This window comes from Bombus bifarius, unplaced genomic scaffold (genome assembly GCF_011952205.1).
Source record: "Bombus bifarius isolate JDL3187 unplaced genomic scaffold, Bbif_JDL3187 scf7180000007984, whole genome shotgun sequence".
NCBI classification, from domain to species: Eukaryota; Metazoa; Arthropoda; class Insecta; order Hymenoptera; family Apidae; genus Bombus; species Bombus bifarius.
Window position 1 is genome coordinate 1,227,653 of NW_022884367.1, and position 18,260 is coordinate 1,245,912.

General features: G+C 31.3%; 1 protein-coding gene across 1 annotated transcript; it reads right to left on the minus strand.

Moving 5' to 3' along the window:
- Positions 1-352: 352 nt before the first annotated feature.
- Positions 353-14,839, minus strand: LOC117204917 (soluble guanylate cyclase 89Da-like). The gene is made up of 13 exons (XM_033442838.1): positions 14,380-14,839; positions 8,522-8,721; positions 7,055-7,248; positions 6,617-6,750; positions 5,242-5,478; positions 4,269-4,471; positions 3,601-3,708; positions 3,318-3,486; positions 2,470-2,613; positions 2,174-2,327; positions 1,748-1,857; positions 1,136-1,225; positions 353-1,057 (listed from the first exon to the last, which is right to left on the minus strand). Exons 1-13 carry the CDS (start codon positions 14,419-14,421, stop codon positions 947-949), a joined length of 1,896 nt encoding a protein of 631 aa, XP_033298729.1. The 5' UTR covers positions 14,422-14,839; the 3' UTR covers positions 353-946.
- Between the last annotated feature and the right edge of the window lie 3,421 nt (positions 14,840-18,260).

Sequence of the window (18,260 nt, forward strand, 5' to 3'; positions counted from 1 at the left end):
TATTTAATACAAACCATGCATTTAAGGTCTAACATCCATGTGTGTATCTTTTCTGTATAACGAACACTGTTTTAAATATGTACTAAAAATGTTATTAGTTTTTAAGATATTGAAGCTAAAAGGTAATAATAGTAAAAACAAGATATAACAGATATAGGTGTGAACGAATTGATGTGGAAACGAAGAAAATAAAAAGAAAAGAAAATGTTGCTGGAGGAAGGATATAAAGAGCAATTGAGGAAGCTTAGCTCAGCAAACAGTCTCTTAAGCCTATAATATACCGGAGGTAGCGAGGAAAATAAGAAAGGAAAAAAGGGAGGAAATAACTAAAATGGGAGAAAAGTTCGTTTACTATCTTTTTGTAACTAAATTCCGTATCTTTTTCATCATTCGACGAATCATTGTATAAAACATTTACATTAAATAACATTGAAATCTATGAACGAGTAACACCTAAAAAATATTTGAGTAAACGCATATGCCACGATTATTCACGAACTATCATATCTCTATACATCACCATAAAACTAAAACAATCTAATCAATATGTCGATTGTACGCGTGATTGCACGTTAATAAAGTGATTCTGATTGTTTCTAACACGGCCCCCTTTAGTCAGAATATCCTATGCAGTATTTTTTCATTTTGTCAAAATATTTCATATATTTAATATATTTGAAATAAATGTCTTTTGTTTCTTCATCTTTCAAGTGAAATTACTCTACAGAGGGTGTTATGAATTAAATGTTTTGAATTGAATATTTTAGAATGAATAAAAAAGGAAAAAAATATTTATGGCACAAAGAAAGTAATCAAACTTTATTTTCCCTCAGTTTTTGTATGATAGAATGGATACTTTAACTAAGAGGGATCCAATCATTGAACCATAAAAAGAAGTATAATTAGTAAATAATTAGAATTATCTAACTCGCCATTTGACCACGTTTTAAATATCAGTGACTAGAAGTCCTTCCGGCTTAGTAGCTTGTTGCTCAGTCGATTTACCGTCCGTGTCTACTTTGTCGGATAACCAATAAGTTTCCATGTTACCTTTACCCTGCACGGAACAGTAAACCAACGAATTATACAACACGGTGTGCGGGAATCCCTAAATTAAACTTGCTGCGATACGAACCTTGACCCAAACCAATCCGCGTGATTCAACGTAATACCGATCCGGTGGTAATAACGCTTTCACATCCGATGAGATCTGCACCTTTCCAGGCTGAATCGTGAAAATGTTTAAACCACTGTGTACACTGATAAATTTGAATTGGTCGAACATAAAAATCGATTGTGTCGTAAACATAGGCAATGAAAGGATAAGAATTTTTATTTCTTTTAAATTATGACAGAACAAAACGCAATGTAGAATAGGGTCTAAAATAGTATGTGTTGAATTATTAAGTGAGAGTACTAAATCTGGATAAGTTGTAAGTTCGAAATGGCTATATATGTCTCGAAATTTAATTGTGATTAACTTGTTTGTAAATTGTTAGAAATAATATTATGGAGTTTCTACAGCTGTATTTACTAGCGAGGTAAAACATAACATATTTTAAAATGTATAAAATTATATTAATTCAAGTAATTCAATTTTGGTAATAGTAGCACATAAATTCAATGTTTCTACCGCGTTCAATCCCTTCGTATAAAAAAGATTCACTCGTCTATTTAAATTTATTCTGCCTCGTTCTACTCATTCAATCCTTTCGCGGTGGAATTGACCATAAATAAATGAACTTACCAGACTAGTCGTTTGCATCCTAGAGGCAGTATTCACAGTGTCACCGAAAAAGCAATATCTAGGTACTTTGATGCCAACTACACCTGCTACAGCTGGTCCAGAATGGATTCCTAGGAAAGTAGAACACACTTGTATTATATTATGTTCGTTCTCGCTCAATTGCTCGAAAATATGAAAGAAAACCAGACTATCTGTTATAAAAACTAAGTCTACTTTGATGGCAACAGAAAAAAAAAGAAAAGAAAAGAGGATAAGACAGTAAAAAGAAAACGAAACATAAAAGATTTATTTCAAATGAATCTCGGGCTAAATTGTCTATATGACTTTTATTATCTGGTAAAAAAGAAAAAAGAAAGAGAGAAAAATAAAAAAGAATTGAATTATAAAAATTGAAATATATTGGAAACAAATCTCGTGTTAAGTTACCTATACGAATTTGAATATCGACACCAGAGGGTAACTTAAGGGATCGGACGTGTTTCAGCAGCTGCAGCGAAACGTCTGCGATATTTTGCGCGTGATTTTCCGTTCTATCCGGCGCACCACTGGCTGCCATATAGACCCGGCCGACTGTTTCTACCTGTTGAAAGTCATGAAGGTAAAATATCTTGCGTTGAAACGTCTATAAAACTATCGGTGCATTCTGTTCTCGCGTGTATTTTTATTTTATTTTTATTCTGACAATAATGCAGTGGAGTGCTTAAATTACATATGAAACTCACTTTGTATACGTTAAATTCATCCATCAGCGAGTCGAAACAAGAAAAAACAGCGTTCATCGATGAGACAATGTCCATTGCACCTTCGATCGTTGAATAATCGAAGTCGCAAAGCTCGCAGAATAAGACGGAAATAGACTCGAATGACTATAAAAGGAAAAGAATATTGAAACCCTAATCTATCGGACATCGAAGATTTTGACTCCTTGCTTTGTAACAATTAATTTTTTCTGTATTACAAATTTTTTATATTTAAAGTAATTAAATATGTGTATATAATAGCTTTCTATTTTAAATAAATTCTATTCTGTCATTTCATCTATTCGAAATTTCTACTCTCATGGCTTAACCCTTACACTGCATAATTAATTGCTCTAATTCGAAAAATCTCAATTTTAGAATAAAAAGAAGGTTCTGTAACCTTCTCTCTTTTTTATATCTTTCACGTTGTCAGCAGTTATACCGTCGTCAGTATCGTCACAATGGAAGAAAATATATTCTAATAGCTCGAGGATCAAAATCATATCCCTTCATGAATTATGGACTGACGACTACAGTAAAATATGGCAGCGTAAAGGTTAAAGTTTAACATGATCAATTACCATAATATTTCGAATAAAACTGATTACGGTACGGTAATATTTCGCAGAGATAACGTCCAATATTTATACAGTGTCCGTTATGCGAGCGACAATCGTGACAAAATCCAATATATGCATATTTATACACTTTGCTACAAAGAATGATAAAATATATTACAATAATATTTCGTAGACACATTACAATAATATTTTACGAGATCTTGAAAACGCTAAACACTCAAAATATTACTTTACAAGATCTTCAAATACCTCGCAAGTGCTTAAAGGACAAGCTCCAGCACGCAATCGATCAGCAACCGTCTGTGGGATCATGGAATACAAAAGCTCGTCGCTCTTATTCTTCCAGCGATCCAGCAACGCGTAGCTGTTTTCCAATTCGGTTGATCTCTGCTCAGCCCTCTCAAACATCATCTCTAATCTGACATAACGCATCGAAACATATATGTATTTTGTCGATGACAATGTATCTAATTGAAACGAGTGGAATTATAGTTCAGTCAATCTTACCCGTAGTTAAAAAATAATATTGTACCTTCCGCAATGTTGCCATCCGGCGAGTACTAACTCACGACTCAAGCCATGAGGATTTAGGTCGTTCAGGTACAGGCCCATGTTAAGCAATTCGTCTAAACTGTTAATTCTGTCGAAGATATTTTGATTGTCTTATATTCTTACCGGCTTCGTTCTTTGGTATTTTGAGATGAGCAACTCAGAAGCCGTATTGATCAACTATTATACATGGAATATTAAAAACTCATATAATAGAAAAATGATATGTCATTATTATCTAAAATTAGTTTTCGAATTATCTTATTTTAAATTCATTTAGAATTTTTTATTATTAGATATAGGATCAAATATAAAGATAAGAAATTAAGAGTATTATATCAAAAATTAAATTGTCAAAAAATACAAAGAAAAATATGAGCTAGTAATTTTAATAGAATCTTTTCACTCTTTATATAATTACGTACTAATCAATATCCATCCATACTTTTCCATTAAAAAATCCAATTTTCTTCTCACCATAAATAATCCATTTTAAACTTTTGAACGATAGCGTAGGTCACTATCTTTGTAAAAGTTGAATATCAATCACATAGTCATAACCAATAAAATCAATAAAATCGAGATAGATTACATCAAGTTGACCAATTTAGCTTCTGAGAGGCTCATATATACATATGTTCGTCAACTTACAGGGGACTACATAAGAAAATAATTGCTTTAAGATCCTCGATATATCTCATTTGACCTTTCAATAGTATGCTCCTGGCTCCTTGACTGCCTCGCCTATCCAATCCCGAGCTGGTGCTTGGGGTATTGTCCGAGTTAGATGAAGCATCGTTATCGTTTAATCTGACCAGCTCCAATTCGAACATCACAGAATGCAAGTACATCACCTGTCCACATGCAGGTAAGTTATCACTTTGTCGAAGACTTTGATAAGTATGGATGCCAATTAAGGAATAAATTGTTAATGAACTTATTAAGGAGGAATTAATTACGATGGTTATGTTGCGAGAGAGTAACTAAGACGAGCTTTTCTTAAGAAGATAGTAATGAAATATTATTTTCTTGGAAAGTAGGTAGACTTTTATAAAACTGATAAAATACGTAATCAAGGTTCCTTGTTGATTAATTTATTAGTTAGTACGCGGAGTAATGGCGATGATATTGAGAATTTCTACTTTAAATTTTACGTATGAATTTTTATATATATTGAGAATTTAAAGTAGAAGTTTACAATATTAATGAAAACTTTATGAATGTTTAGGTAAATTCATAGTGAAACTTAAGCAGAAATTTTCTTCACCCATTAAATATTACTCCTACGTGTTTTTAGTGTTACTTGGAAGAACTATGCTTTATAAAGTATGTAAAAATATAATTTAATTTAATGTCCCCTTTCGTTTGACAAAATCATTAATTTGTAAAACAATGTAGTATAATAGTAATTGAAATAAATATAAGTTTAGAAGCGTTGAGAATTATTTTCCAAACGTGTAACTTTTCGAAATAGAAAGTTATATCAGCTCAATATGAAAGACCCTTATACGAAAAGACATTTTACATGGATATGAGATATAGTTATATAATGCAATATCCTTATCCCTTAACTTCAAGAAAATTAGACACTTTCTGCTTTATTTGTCATAAAAAGCTCCCTTACATTTCCCCACGTGAAAGATATCCCTTTAGGCCTACGAAATTTAAAAACATCCGTGACGTGTTTATTCAAAATGGACGAACTGCCACCCCATGCTTGCAGGAGTTTATCACCGGCCCCCAATATCTTCATGTCTTTGTTGATTACCACTCCAAATGGGAAAAGACGTAAAAGGAACGATATTGACACCGGTGCTAATTCACGGCCAAGTGGAGTTTTCATACTGTTGTTCTTTGCGATCTAAGAACGTGAACATGAATAATTTTAAAGTTTAAGTGGAGATATATATGTAAATACAAAGAAAATAAAAAATAATTTTATTTTATGAAAAAGCATGGAAATTTTATATCGAGTATGGCGATGAACATTGTAAGAGCTAGAATAATTTATTCCAATGTTCTAAGCTAAAATCTTAATAGTTTTTTAAATTTACATTTTATCTATATAAAATTTTTATATTATATATTGATTAATATTGTTTTATATTGATTAAAAATAATTCCTTTTTATTAGAACAGATAGTTAGTAAACGATACAAAATTTTCATTTTAACTCCCCGCCAGCAATATAGGTCGTTAAGGTCCAGACGAAATTTTTATTGTTTAATTTCTCCCAAACGAAGGTGTCAGATAAAAAAACTTACATCTACAGGACTCTGACTGAGTAAATACTGTTTGCTTCAGTAGCCCCGATTCAGTTCTAAATACTACGAGGGTAATATGAGCACCATACCTTCAACGACTCATATTGCCGCCCACGTCATTTTAATGTCGCGTAATTTTTTTTTCATTTCCATATATAATATACTAACCTCTTAACGGTCAGTGTCTCATCTGGCTTTTATGTTCCTTATACTTTAATAAGTATGAGATACACAGTCTTTCTTTCTCAACGCGTGTCTCGTGTTATTTTTCAATAATAAATAATCCACTCAAAAATCCCGCAAATATAGATCTTAAAATGATTATACTTTTCTAAGGGTTGAGAAATTTCTTGATATTTTTTCGAAAGATCATAGTCTTATCGGTAAAATCCTATAATAGGTTCTTAAAGTATTTGTTTATTACGAAATTGTGTACTTTCAAACAATTTCCCATTTTTTCACAACTTTGTGTCAAATTTTTATTTTTATTGGAAAAAGATTTAAACATTTGGCTGAAGTATCACTTGTATGGTAAATTAAAGACTATGATAAGTATCTGAGAATTTTTTTAGATATTTTTAAAGTTGAAAACAGTAAGAAATTAGGTCAGGAATTGGAAGGCCCATAATGCCGACCGGCTTAGTATTGCCGACGAGGGGTTAATTATTAAATTATAACTTATACGTATACCTACTCGTATATCATGGATTGAAATATTTCTATGTAATTACTCACGTATTCACGATTGTCGAAATCAATTCTAAATTTAACCATTACACTTCTGGATCCAGGGATATTGTTTGAACTTCCTAATACTCGTATGACTAAATCTGTTTCGTAAAGCTCTTTCGCTATTTGAAATAACTGACCTAAGGAAAAATATGAAAGTGAACCTTTGTTGTATATTTTGTAACTAAATTTATATCGATTTTATCTTGTGAAAAATAATTTCTTGCATCTTTTAGATTTTATTATGTATATATATATATATATATAAATATATATAAATATATATATATATAAATATATATAAATATATATATATAAATATATATAAATATATATATATATATATATATATATATATATATATATATATATTTTAAGCGAAAGTTAAAGTAGAAGCACTCGTAAAGAGTAAAAGACTTATCTTAAAAAGTTGTGTTATCTTACCCATAAGATAGTGCGTAAATCCTTTCCTGGTGCTTCGATAAACTAACACCACACCCTGTGGGTCGACGTGTGTAGTGTACATCGAAGGACTTTTCATACGTGGATACGTGAATCTCATTTGCATGTGAATATTGTCAACGTTTTGTAGAAAGTCACAAAAATAACGACCAGTGGCTTTTATCATGCAGGCATATCTGTGACAAAGATAATAATTGCTATTGAATTTTAATCCAGAAGAATCTCAATTTTACTTTTTGAATATTTGGAAGAATGGAAACGGCAGTGACACGAAACAAGGATTCTTATACAATTCGAAAGAAATGTTTTATCAACCCTTGCATTATCAGAAATTCACATCAAAATAAAATTCGTTTAGTTCCACTAAAAAAAAAAAAAAAAAAAAAGAAAGAATAAATATATTTCGAATGAATTAAAATGAATTTCTTGTTACAATATATTTCTTTAAAACTTTCTATACCAATATTCTTTAGTAATAATTTTAAAGCTTGATTGATTATTCGGATGGTTAAAAAAAGATTTATGAGTTACAACCACGTTCTATGTTCCATATTCAAATAATTCTCCCTCTTGAGACATTGAAAATTGATAAAACAGTATACCACATGATTCTGGTTGCATAAACTATAACAAGAACAAGTATATTATAGAGACAATCTAGCAAATAGTTTTCAACTCTATTGCAATACATGGTTCTCTTTATTTTCATCGAGTAAGAACAAAAAGCACAGTAAAATAAGATGAAACATTTGATGCAGGTAGTGGTAAATACGCCTTTTGATTGCCCGAGGAGTGGTTTGCTAATGATGCCAACTGAAGTATCGACTCAAATGCAACAAAATATTAATCGAAGCTTTTAATTGATCTTATGCTCGTTCCCACAGGTAATAATTAATTCTACATCACGTAGTTCTCGATGTATAATAGTAATTGGTTCGTTTAATTAGCCAGAACCTGAATTCAATATCGTGGTACGAGCTCTATTCAATCAGGCATGTGTTTCAACTTGTGCGACCGTAAATGACTTCGACTTTGTTGATATTTAAACGTCACAATTACCTTCCATACCTCCAATTTTGCAACACACCAAATATGTTTCTAAGAATTTCTTTTTCTATCCACATATTATATTTCCTTCATTTTTAACCTATACATTATTTTTCTTTCTTTATGTCTTTCTTTGGAGTAACATAAAATTGTTTAGTACAAACTAGACAAACAATAAAACAAGCATTTTCACACATTTTATCTACATATTACGTTTTTTTAGGTTTCAATTATCAATCATACATGCTATTGATATTTTTACATTTATCATTAGAGCAATATAGAATTGTTTCACACGAATTAAACAAGCAATATATTTCTTTACTCTAAAGGAACTTTTTATCCCACACTTGGTATCTTTAGATTGTACATGACTCATAAAACATCAGAAAATTCACTTACCCTAAGTTGCTAAAAAATCTAACGAAACACTTCCCAAAGAATTGCATTACATCCTCCACGGATTCGCCATTGCATTCGGCTAATGCAGCAGCTAAATTGGTCATAAGCTCGTCGGGATACGTTTGTCGCGTGTTGAAAACCATATGTTTGCAATCAGCTCTTTCCAGGAGCTGAAGCCACACATCCTCGCCGTATTCTAACTGTAACGAGAATTTGATGGCTTTGTCATTATTAGCATTCTTCCTGAACAAACTTTTTCCATCCTGGTTATATTACTTTCCATATTACTTTCTTTCACATTTTTCTTTTTCTTAGAGAATCATTTTATACCAGTCTTAGAAATTTTATTTTAGAAAAATTGTATTACGTAATATAACGTTATAACGAAAGCCACGTAGTGTGAAGAGAGTCAGTGAAAACGTTATTGTAAATTTCATTTACATTTGGAATTTCAAAATGTAATACCATAGGAAATTTTAATGTTCTAAAAAATATAGAAAACTTTTTATAAAAATGTAATATGTTATAAAATAAAAATGTCAAAGTGATATATTAGTTTCTCAGACAAATGATCTTTCACGGTTCAACGTGTCGATGAAGAACGTGGAAAAAATTTTATTTTTTTCACGCAGATTTTTGTGCCACCAGATGATTGATTTCCGATAAAAATGGCTCAAGAACGGTGAGAAAAGACAATATAAAAGGATAAAACGTTTAGCTGTTTTTATTATGCTCCGGGGAATATTTCACCCTTCATAGTTCCTATTGTTTCCACGTCACGAAAAACAAAGAGCGAACTCTGTACTATGGAACTCGTTACGTCATTTATAAGTAACGACTTTATATTCGCTGTACTTAATTTACCATGAATCAAGTTGCGGGACACGTATATTTCTTATCCTAAAATTAATAAAATTTTCTTCATTAGTTTCTTTGAAAAATGCTGTTGGACATTATTTACATGAAACTCATTTATAAACATAGAGATATTGAATTTATTAGGTGTAAGAAAGAATTCTATACTTTTATGAATACAATGTATCTTCATTTTTAAGACTTTTAAAATTTCAATCATTCAAATATTTTTCATTTAAGTTGATAACTTTTTCCATTCGTTACATGTATTGATTAATTCTTTATTGTTGCTCTTTCACGTCGAACTTTTAAAAACATTGACACGTGGCTCATTTTTAAACTTCCTTTCCTTCCTCTGATATCATTTTCACAGACTATTACTTTTTATGTGTATTGTACTTTATCGACTATATCTTTACTGATATCGGATGACAAATAAATATGAGAAAATATTAAAAGATTATAGTTACAATAAGGGCAAGAATAAACTGTTAACCGATTATTTACATTAAAGTTAAAAGAAAATAATATTTCAACAATTTCAAATCAATTTTTATTAATAAACCAAAAATTTGAACAAGCACATTTACTGTCATTGTTTTCTTAATCTTTTTTTGACTTATATTTTAAAAATTTAACGTCAGCCGTACACAGATATGTTAAAAAGTTTTAAAGAATCTCACTCTGAGGTACCTCTGTTTGACTGCAAAATTAAAAGTACAGGCAAAACCTTCTCTGCACCTAATATTTAATACTGATCATATCTATAATTCTATTCTTTCCACACATTGATAAGTTACAAAATCAAATAAAATACACAATTTTATTTATTAGATCTCATTATGTGATATATGAACTCATTAGTTTAATTCGTGTCTGTTCTTTTCTACAAGTGATTAATTTGATATGCACAAAGTACTTATAAAATGAACTACAATTGGTACGCTTAATATTAAAAATTCATTACTACATTTCACAGAACGATCACTTAATACACATGTGTATATCGTTAAATGTACAAAATGTTGTTCATTCTACATATTCACAAGAAATTGATTCGCGCAATCAAGCCAATTTCTAGTTCCCCGTAGAATAATCAATGCTGTTTCCGACATAATGACTTTAGTCACGAAAATTAATATCGTCTTCACACTAATGAGACCTCGTGAGATTTAACATGTCAAATGGACACGCAAATTTTTCAAATAGAACGAATCGTCAATGTTTAATTATCAAATATCAATTAAACACTGAGTTATGCACAAGTACAACTTTTATCGTATATTTTAATTCTATCAGCCCTCGTTACAATAATTACTTTGCCTCATAAATTATGTACAAACGATTTTCTAAGTTTTAATGGGACGATTTTCTAATTTTGCGATCAAATGGTTGTCTACCTTTTTAATCAAACGATTCTCTAATACTATGTCCAAGGGACTTTTAATTTTTTAATTAAATGATTTCCTAACTTTCAATCGATCGATTTAATACCTCTAAAGATCGCAATTACCTTGTAGAATCTCTTCAAAGGAATTAATCAAGACGACGCGACCCATGCATGCTAACAGAGATAGTGTAGCTAGCTTTCCTCTTACATAAAATTTATTCCTTAAAGTTGCCTCGTAGTTGCAGAAACTTCAAACGAGATATTTGCTTTCGTAGATATTTACCGAAGGACAGTGAACAATAAATAATAAATTGTTGACTAAGTGGTCGTCATTGATACAAAAGTTATTTAGAAAAACAAATTAGCGTCCTTAAGTGACGGAAGAACGATGCTATTTTTAAATCTTCGTACAATTAAGGCGTCTTACCGAAAGGAAGTCTGAATCCATCCATATTCAGGTAGCTCGTTTGTTGCGTACCTTCAAACCATTTCCTTCGGCCACTACGTGACTCTTTTTGCAACGACTGATTATTTTCGGACGATACAATAAATCAGCCACTTGCACTCCGCTTGATAAACACATCGATATACACGATCGTTCAAAAGTATCCAGACACTTGCTTATTTTTGACACAATATACTTTCATTATAAAATTATAGATAGATCGAACTGTACTGATTTTGTTCTTTTTGGCCACCATACTTACGTGTAATTGAGCTATTAAATTGCCCAAATCAAAAAGTTAATATAATAATTAATAATAAAACTATTGTTTATGATCGTCACACTTTAAACTATTTTATTATTTAACAAGCTTGTGCCTCAGGTTCTTTCATTTCTAAATGAAGGATCATAGGAGGAAAACATAAGATAAGTATCTTTTCGTTCATTTTCTGATCTTTATCTTTAGTCACGAAAATCCATGCTCTAGTCATTCATTTATAAAACTTTCGTTAAATTTAAATATGGTTACTGTAAGTCGACTAAGTATTCAAATATTTATGAACTGCAGTGTAAGGCAGTTTCATTTTGTTTGTATGACTGAAAAGGGTTGAGATTTGCAAAGGCAACAATTGCTGAACAAGGAGAGGCAATTTTTCCGAAAGCACAATTCTATGGTCGCATTCGATCGTTTTGCTCCGGAAACGGGGAGGATTAAAAACTCGTGCAGGAATCAGGATATTTATTTCAGTCATCGATACTTAAACAAATTGGGATACTTTATCAAGATGATTAAGAACGGACGTAAATCGCCGAGACTGAGAAAAGGAGGATATTGGAGAAAGCTATCGCGTTGCAGATCGGATCATGTTCCTTTATGATTTCTATTCCCAGAGAAATTCTTTTCGATTAATTTCATATTCCCTCAAGGTGTTCTATCGAGCGACTTTTAGTCTGTATTAATTAGTTTCCAATTATATTTGTTAGATAAATGTAGGCATTAATTATACACACTATTGTTTGCGAGTACTGAGTCACGAATTATGCTGTATTTTGTAAGAATTTAATTGTTAAATAATCTGTGATAATAAAACTATTTTATGATCTTTCGGTTATAAATTATATTTAGAGGATTCAAGTAAATTGTACAGATATATAACTTTGAAGGCCATTTACGTATCCATTCAGACTTAAAGGTTTAGTTAAATTAAATTAAAAAAATGAAATTATTTTATAATCTATTCTAAATGATGATTACATGCGATAGAAAAAATTTGTAATTATTAATTACTAGAATGCATAACTATTCATCTGCTACATTAATTTAGGAAACTCTTTGCTTACCTCTTGGTAAGAAATAACATTTAGCGAAGTAGAAAAGACTGTAAAGGTTTATTTCGAATACTAAAAACTTTATAACGCAATGCGGTATTTGTAGCAGTAATAATAATTCTATAGAATGATATACAGTCGTTGTAGAAGGTAGTAGATCTCTAAAAGAAATTGATAAAAGAAAATTTATGTGTACCATTAACTGCAAAGTAAGAACTAAAGAATACTTTCTTTCATTTTGTATAATAAATAATCGATATGATTTCGCTTTGCATTTTACACGTTATTTTATAACTATAAAACTACAACAATACGTGAAAGATTTGTTCTCGACCTAGTATACAGATTCATTGCACATACTTTCAAATACCCCTATGTTTTTCTTACAAAATTGATGTACATATATCTACTAAGATAACAAAGTTTGACATTTCATAGCAAAGTGGTACGCGCATATATAGGAATAAAAAAGTAATGACATTTAATAAGGAAAAAAACTATTGCATTTAGAGAAACTTTCATTATCAGTTTAACTGGTACGAATCGAAGTGATCAACATCAAATATACAGGGTGATGCTAAAAATCAAGATGGGTCACGTTTCTTTAAATATAAAAACGAAGTACCATAAAAGATTTTGATTATCGGGAATTAGATATTATTTTTATAAGTCATCCTATTGTTACTTGTTAGAATTGTGTTTAATGTTTCATATTTTTGTTTTATAGAAGTGCGGCACTTACATTTAATACAATTATATTTAATTATACTTCTAGATTTTAAGTTATTCATCGAACTAGGAAACAGAAATGAACCTATATGTATACTGCATACGTTACCAAATATTTACATTCATGTCTGTAACAGGAAATATTTAAACACGGACATAAATAACTCGCGAAATATATAAAACATAAAACAAGATATTCCTCACTGACAAAGAATTCTGTGGATTTTATTAAAAAAAAAAAAAAGATACAATCATAACTTATGAAAAATTTGGACGCAAAAATGCACATAATACGCAGAAATATAGAAAACATCCAAAGCAGAATAGTCGTTATAATATTTAATACACAACATGAATCACCATTTACGTTCCACCTTTTTTAGGTATGTTCACAAAAATAGGAATTTTTATACGTGTATATCCGCAATTTATAAAGAGCACGTTTATTCATCTTACTGTTACGTATCTTATTAAAGAAATAATAACAGTTCAGAAGTGTCCTTCTAGCAATATTCTGTCCCTAATTTTGCTCAACTCTCACAGTCCTCAAGTTTCTATCTCTGAATTTCGTTTTAACAAACAAAAAGACTTCTAACATATCAAATAATTCTCAACAAAAAATAAAAATTAGAAACCACGCGTATCAACAATTATTATTCAATTTCTTCCTGAATCTTAACAATAATTTCTTAATAATAGGAAAGCAATTAACTTTAAGAATAACTGAAAGAACACAACAGGGTTAAAACGCGGGCCCAGTTATCACACTAATCCTGTACAGCGGTGCATGTGCTTCCTGCCCTGCTATTTCCTTCTTATCTCACCATGTAATAACTACATTATTTTGGATCAAGGAATACCGCTGATTGTATCAATTCTCTTTCAACTTTCAACTCACGCACACCGTTTTAACTGCCTGACACAATCGAATACCTAAACGTAATCGAACGCTAACACACGTTGATTCAGGATAACAGAGGAGGTACCATTCAAACACGGATGAGGAACGAGAATAAACAGGATCTTCGGGTACTGGTTTAGCGAAAAGCGTAGCACTCACACACAGAGTTGTCTATCTTTTTCTCTTTCTTTGTACATACGTTTACCGACCTGCACAAAGTGCTGCACACTCTCCAACAGCATACCGTACATTGTTCCGGCTGTTTCCGCGGTATTACTTCACCAAGTGACGTACGCATTCATAAGGAAGCAGCTCGTGCCCGGAATTGGGAAAATGCGATCTTTCGCGATCACGACGGTGTTTCTGAGCGCGGAACGTCGGTTGCATCGTCGCGGCGAACGCGTCGCACCGCCGTCTTCCAGTCAAGTGTTTCGCGCCATTACCATGCCAGTTGCCATATCAGATTGCGCTTTTATTATCTCTCTTTACGAGAGAGTGAACACAGAGAGACTGGTCCGGCTCGACGGCGCGCTTAACTTTGAGTTTCAACATTGTGCCGACGGGGGTTCAGACTCGGGAAGGGTGGTTAGGATTCACGCCGACTGCGTGCGCAGCATGCTGGTTCTTCAGCTTGCTTCCTAGCACCTTTGGACACCTGTTCATCTTCCGATAGCGTACGTACACCTGGGAATTGTTTCCCTTACTTGTCAGAAATTCTGACGTATGCGATGACAGTAAGTTATATGTATGTAATATACGTTGGTCTGATCTCATTCCTGTCAAGGTAGTACGTGAAATGTCAAAGATGATAGCTGAAAACGTAGTTTTTGAAGCTCGACGCCTTTACATTTAACGGGTGAAAGTGATTTCCTAAATTAAGTATGTGGTTGGTTCTGTTGAATGGTTTTTCTGACAATGAGAAACGCCTTAAGAAATTTAATGGATGCAATTTATATATAGGCTGATCCAATCTTCTCTATTTTGTAAAATATGTAAAATATTGACTAGCGATTTTTGGAGGTTGAAGTTTTTAAGTTCAGCAGGCAAAAGTGAGTTTTAGGATTGATTCAATTTGAAATTAGTGGAAATTTGGAGAATTCGGTTGTGTAGTATGCTTGATAATGAGAAAGATTCCAGGAAATGCGATGAATGTAATTTACACGTAAATTGACTAAATCTTTTTTCTGCGGAGCTGATATGTGGGGTACGAAAGACAAAATAGTGACTGGAATCCTATTTTTTGAAAAACAGATGAAAGTGATGTTTTGATGCAACTTTAAAAGTTGGAAGGTTAAGACCGGGCTAGTAGTTTAGTCAAATAGCAAATAAAGCCGAATTGACACTGTTGATTCATCGAAAAACATCGATTGCATCTTTGTTTCATCCGTAGTGATTCTTCAAAGTAAACAGTGTATGTTTACCTTTGCATGCTATTTGACGAAACTGCTGACTGTGTTTGAACTAGCCTTTAAATTAATGAAGATTGAAAGAAGTTGATTTGTTTGAATAATTTGTCTAACAAAGAAAAGCAGCTGAGACGTAGTTTGTAAATATTGAAGATTTAAATTATAATAGCAAATAGTGACGTAGGTATGTGTAATGCATCGATTAATGAAGTTTAAGGTTAGTAAGAATAGAGGAAAGTTCATTTAATTGGATTATTTTTCTGAGGAAACTTCTAAGAAGTATGATAAAAGATCTACTTACTTACGTATATCTATATATGTATCTAATATTTCTTCTCTAATCTTCTCTAATCTACCTAGTGAATAATAACTATACGCTAATCTGACTTTTCGTGTCAAGATATTTCGTGGGGAGCAAAGATTTCAGTTAGAATATAGTTTTTGAACTTTGAAACTTTCAAGTTGAGCAATTGGATGTGTAATATTTCGACTGAGAAATTAAGTTTAAAGTTGGTAAGAATGGAGAGAAGTTGGTTTGTCTGGCTAAATGAGTGGCTTATTCATTAAGCATTCTGTCCTTTGTCCTCTCTTGAGACGATTCGTATTATGACTTTGGGGTTTAGTCCCTCTATTTTAGTAAATAGAACTCAACGTATGCTTCGCGTAAACGCAATCTCATTATCAATTCAGATTAAAATTTAATCGAAATTGCTACCTAAGGTGAGCTTGACGTCTGAGATTCGATAAATTATTTAGCTTACCATGTACTATCCAATATAAAGTAGTTCATGCACGATGAAGACACAGGCTACGTAATACATACAGATCTATTTAATATAAAATCTAACGTTTAATATATTTTCGCTATTCAGAATACATTTAACGCATTGTATAAATTTTTACACACTAAATTCTTAACATAAATCTAAGATCTACTATCCCTAATATACAGATTCAGATTGAATACGTTTAACTAAAATTTGATGTATTTAATCTGTCTAAACTACTTGCGTTAAATGTCTTATTGTATGAAATTTATCTATGTTCTACAAGTAGTATTTTACGAACCAATTTTTAAAACATACACTTATCTTTGTGATGGGTATTCGTTATACGAATGCATACGTGCGAGAGAACGAAATCGTGCGTATGATAATGTATGTCACAAAAACAAGATGTACAACTCGGCATGTAGAAGATGTACTGTTATCTTTGCTATACACGTGCCAACGTTTTATTGTGCGTAGTAGCGACATACACGGCATTACAACTCGTTTTCGAAAGTGGGAATTAAACGTGCGAAGATGGCAATTTCTTTTATTCCTGCTACAGGAAATTACAGCTTATACGAAGAAATACATGTTATAGTACAATAGTCGTACTACGAGATTGCTTCGTACCACGGAAATGAAAACCGATAAAGTTCTTTTTAAATTAAATTGTAAATTACAAATAACTATAAAATAATTGTAAAAATTCAATTTATTTAATTTTCACCATTGGTATCTTAACATATGTGTACAAATCATATGTTACGTACTTTTATACTGGCAAATAGATCATACCTTCTTTATTTTATTAATTTGAATTGTACTGTTAACTATATCAATTAAGTAATTGATACTATTGGCGATATTATTTATAACAATACTAATTATTTAGTTATAATGTATACCATGTATGAACAATTGCAAATCACAATCTCATTATCTTATAAATTTGAAATGTACGATAATACTGTCATTCATACGCAAGTTTATAATACATTATAGTATATCGTTATAATAGTGTCTATATTAAATCTTTCACAATAATAAATTGTAATTAATCACATTAACAATTAACTTTAATTGTTTTTATTTTCATGTTTAATTCAACACGACACATTTTGTATCTCCCATTCTTGAATTTCGATGATTCATCTAATAGACTTTAATCAGTAAGTTAAGAATCAACAAGTATATAATATTTTTTGTCATTGAAACTGATTCTATGACAACACGAACGTACCATGATAGGAGTGATGGGTTCAATTCATTTGATATTGAAATATTTTAATTTGTTGAATGTAGGAGATAACATCATGTACGTTTACTGGCTACTGCAACATATAGCAATAACTACAATAAATCATCCTATATCTATATAATAAATCTGATATATGCAACAGTCATCTAAATCTTCATAATTTATACTAATGTTTTGTAAATATTATCGAATCCATTATCTCAAATCACATTTAACCCAGATAAAAATGCACGTTTAACGGCATAGAAAAGGCATACGGAAAGTATCTTCTCCAAAATATAATTGTAACTTTATATTTAATTCGCTACAGATTATTCTACAAAAGTAAATAAGGCCAACCTTCAAAAAACACGTTCTTCTTACGTATTCTTCTTACGATCTATAGGTTAGAAGAATCTGAGATCGATATATATACATACATATATCGATACATGTTTCTATAGATAAACACCATTCATCAAACATCATTCACTACAGACAGGTTACAATACGCTTCAAATATTTTGATATTCTCACAAATGTCAATTAACAATCAAACAACAATCAATAGCAATCGTACACGATTTACATCAGGGTCGTTCCTGAGTTTACACAATGTTATTCAAATGTACAACGATTTGAATGAGCGTCGTTCCCATCGCTGACAGTGGGCGCGC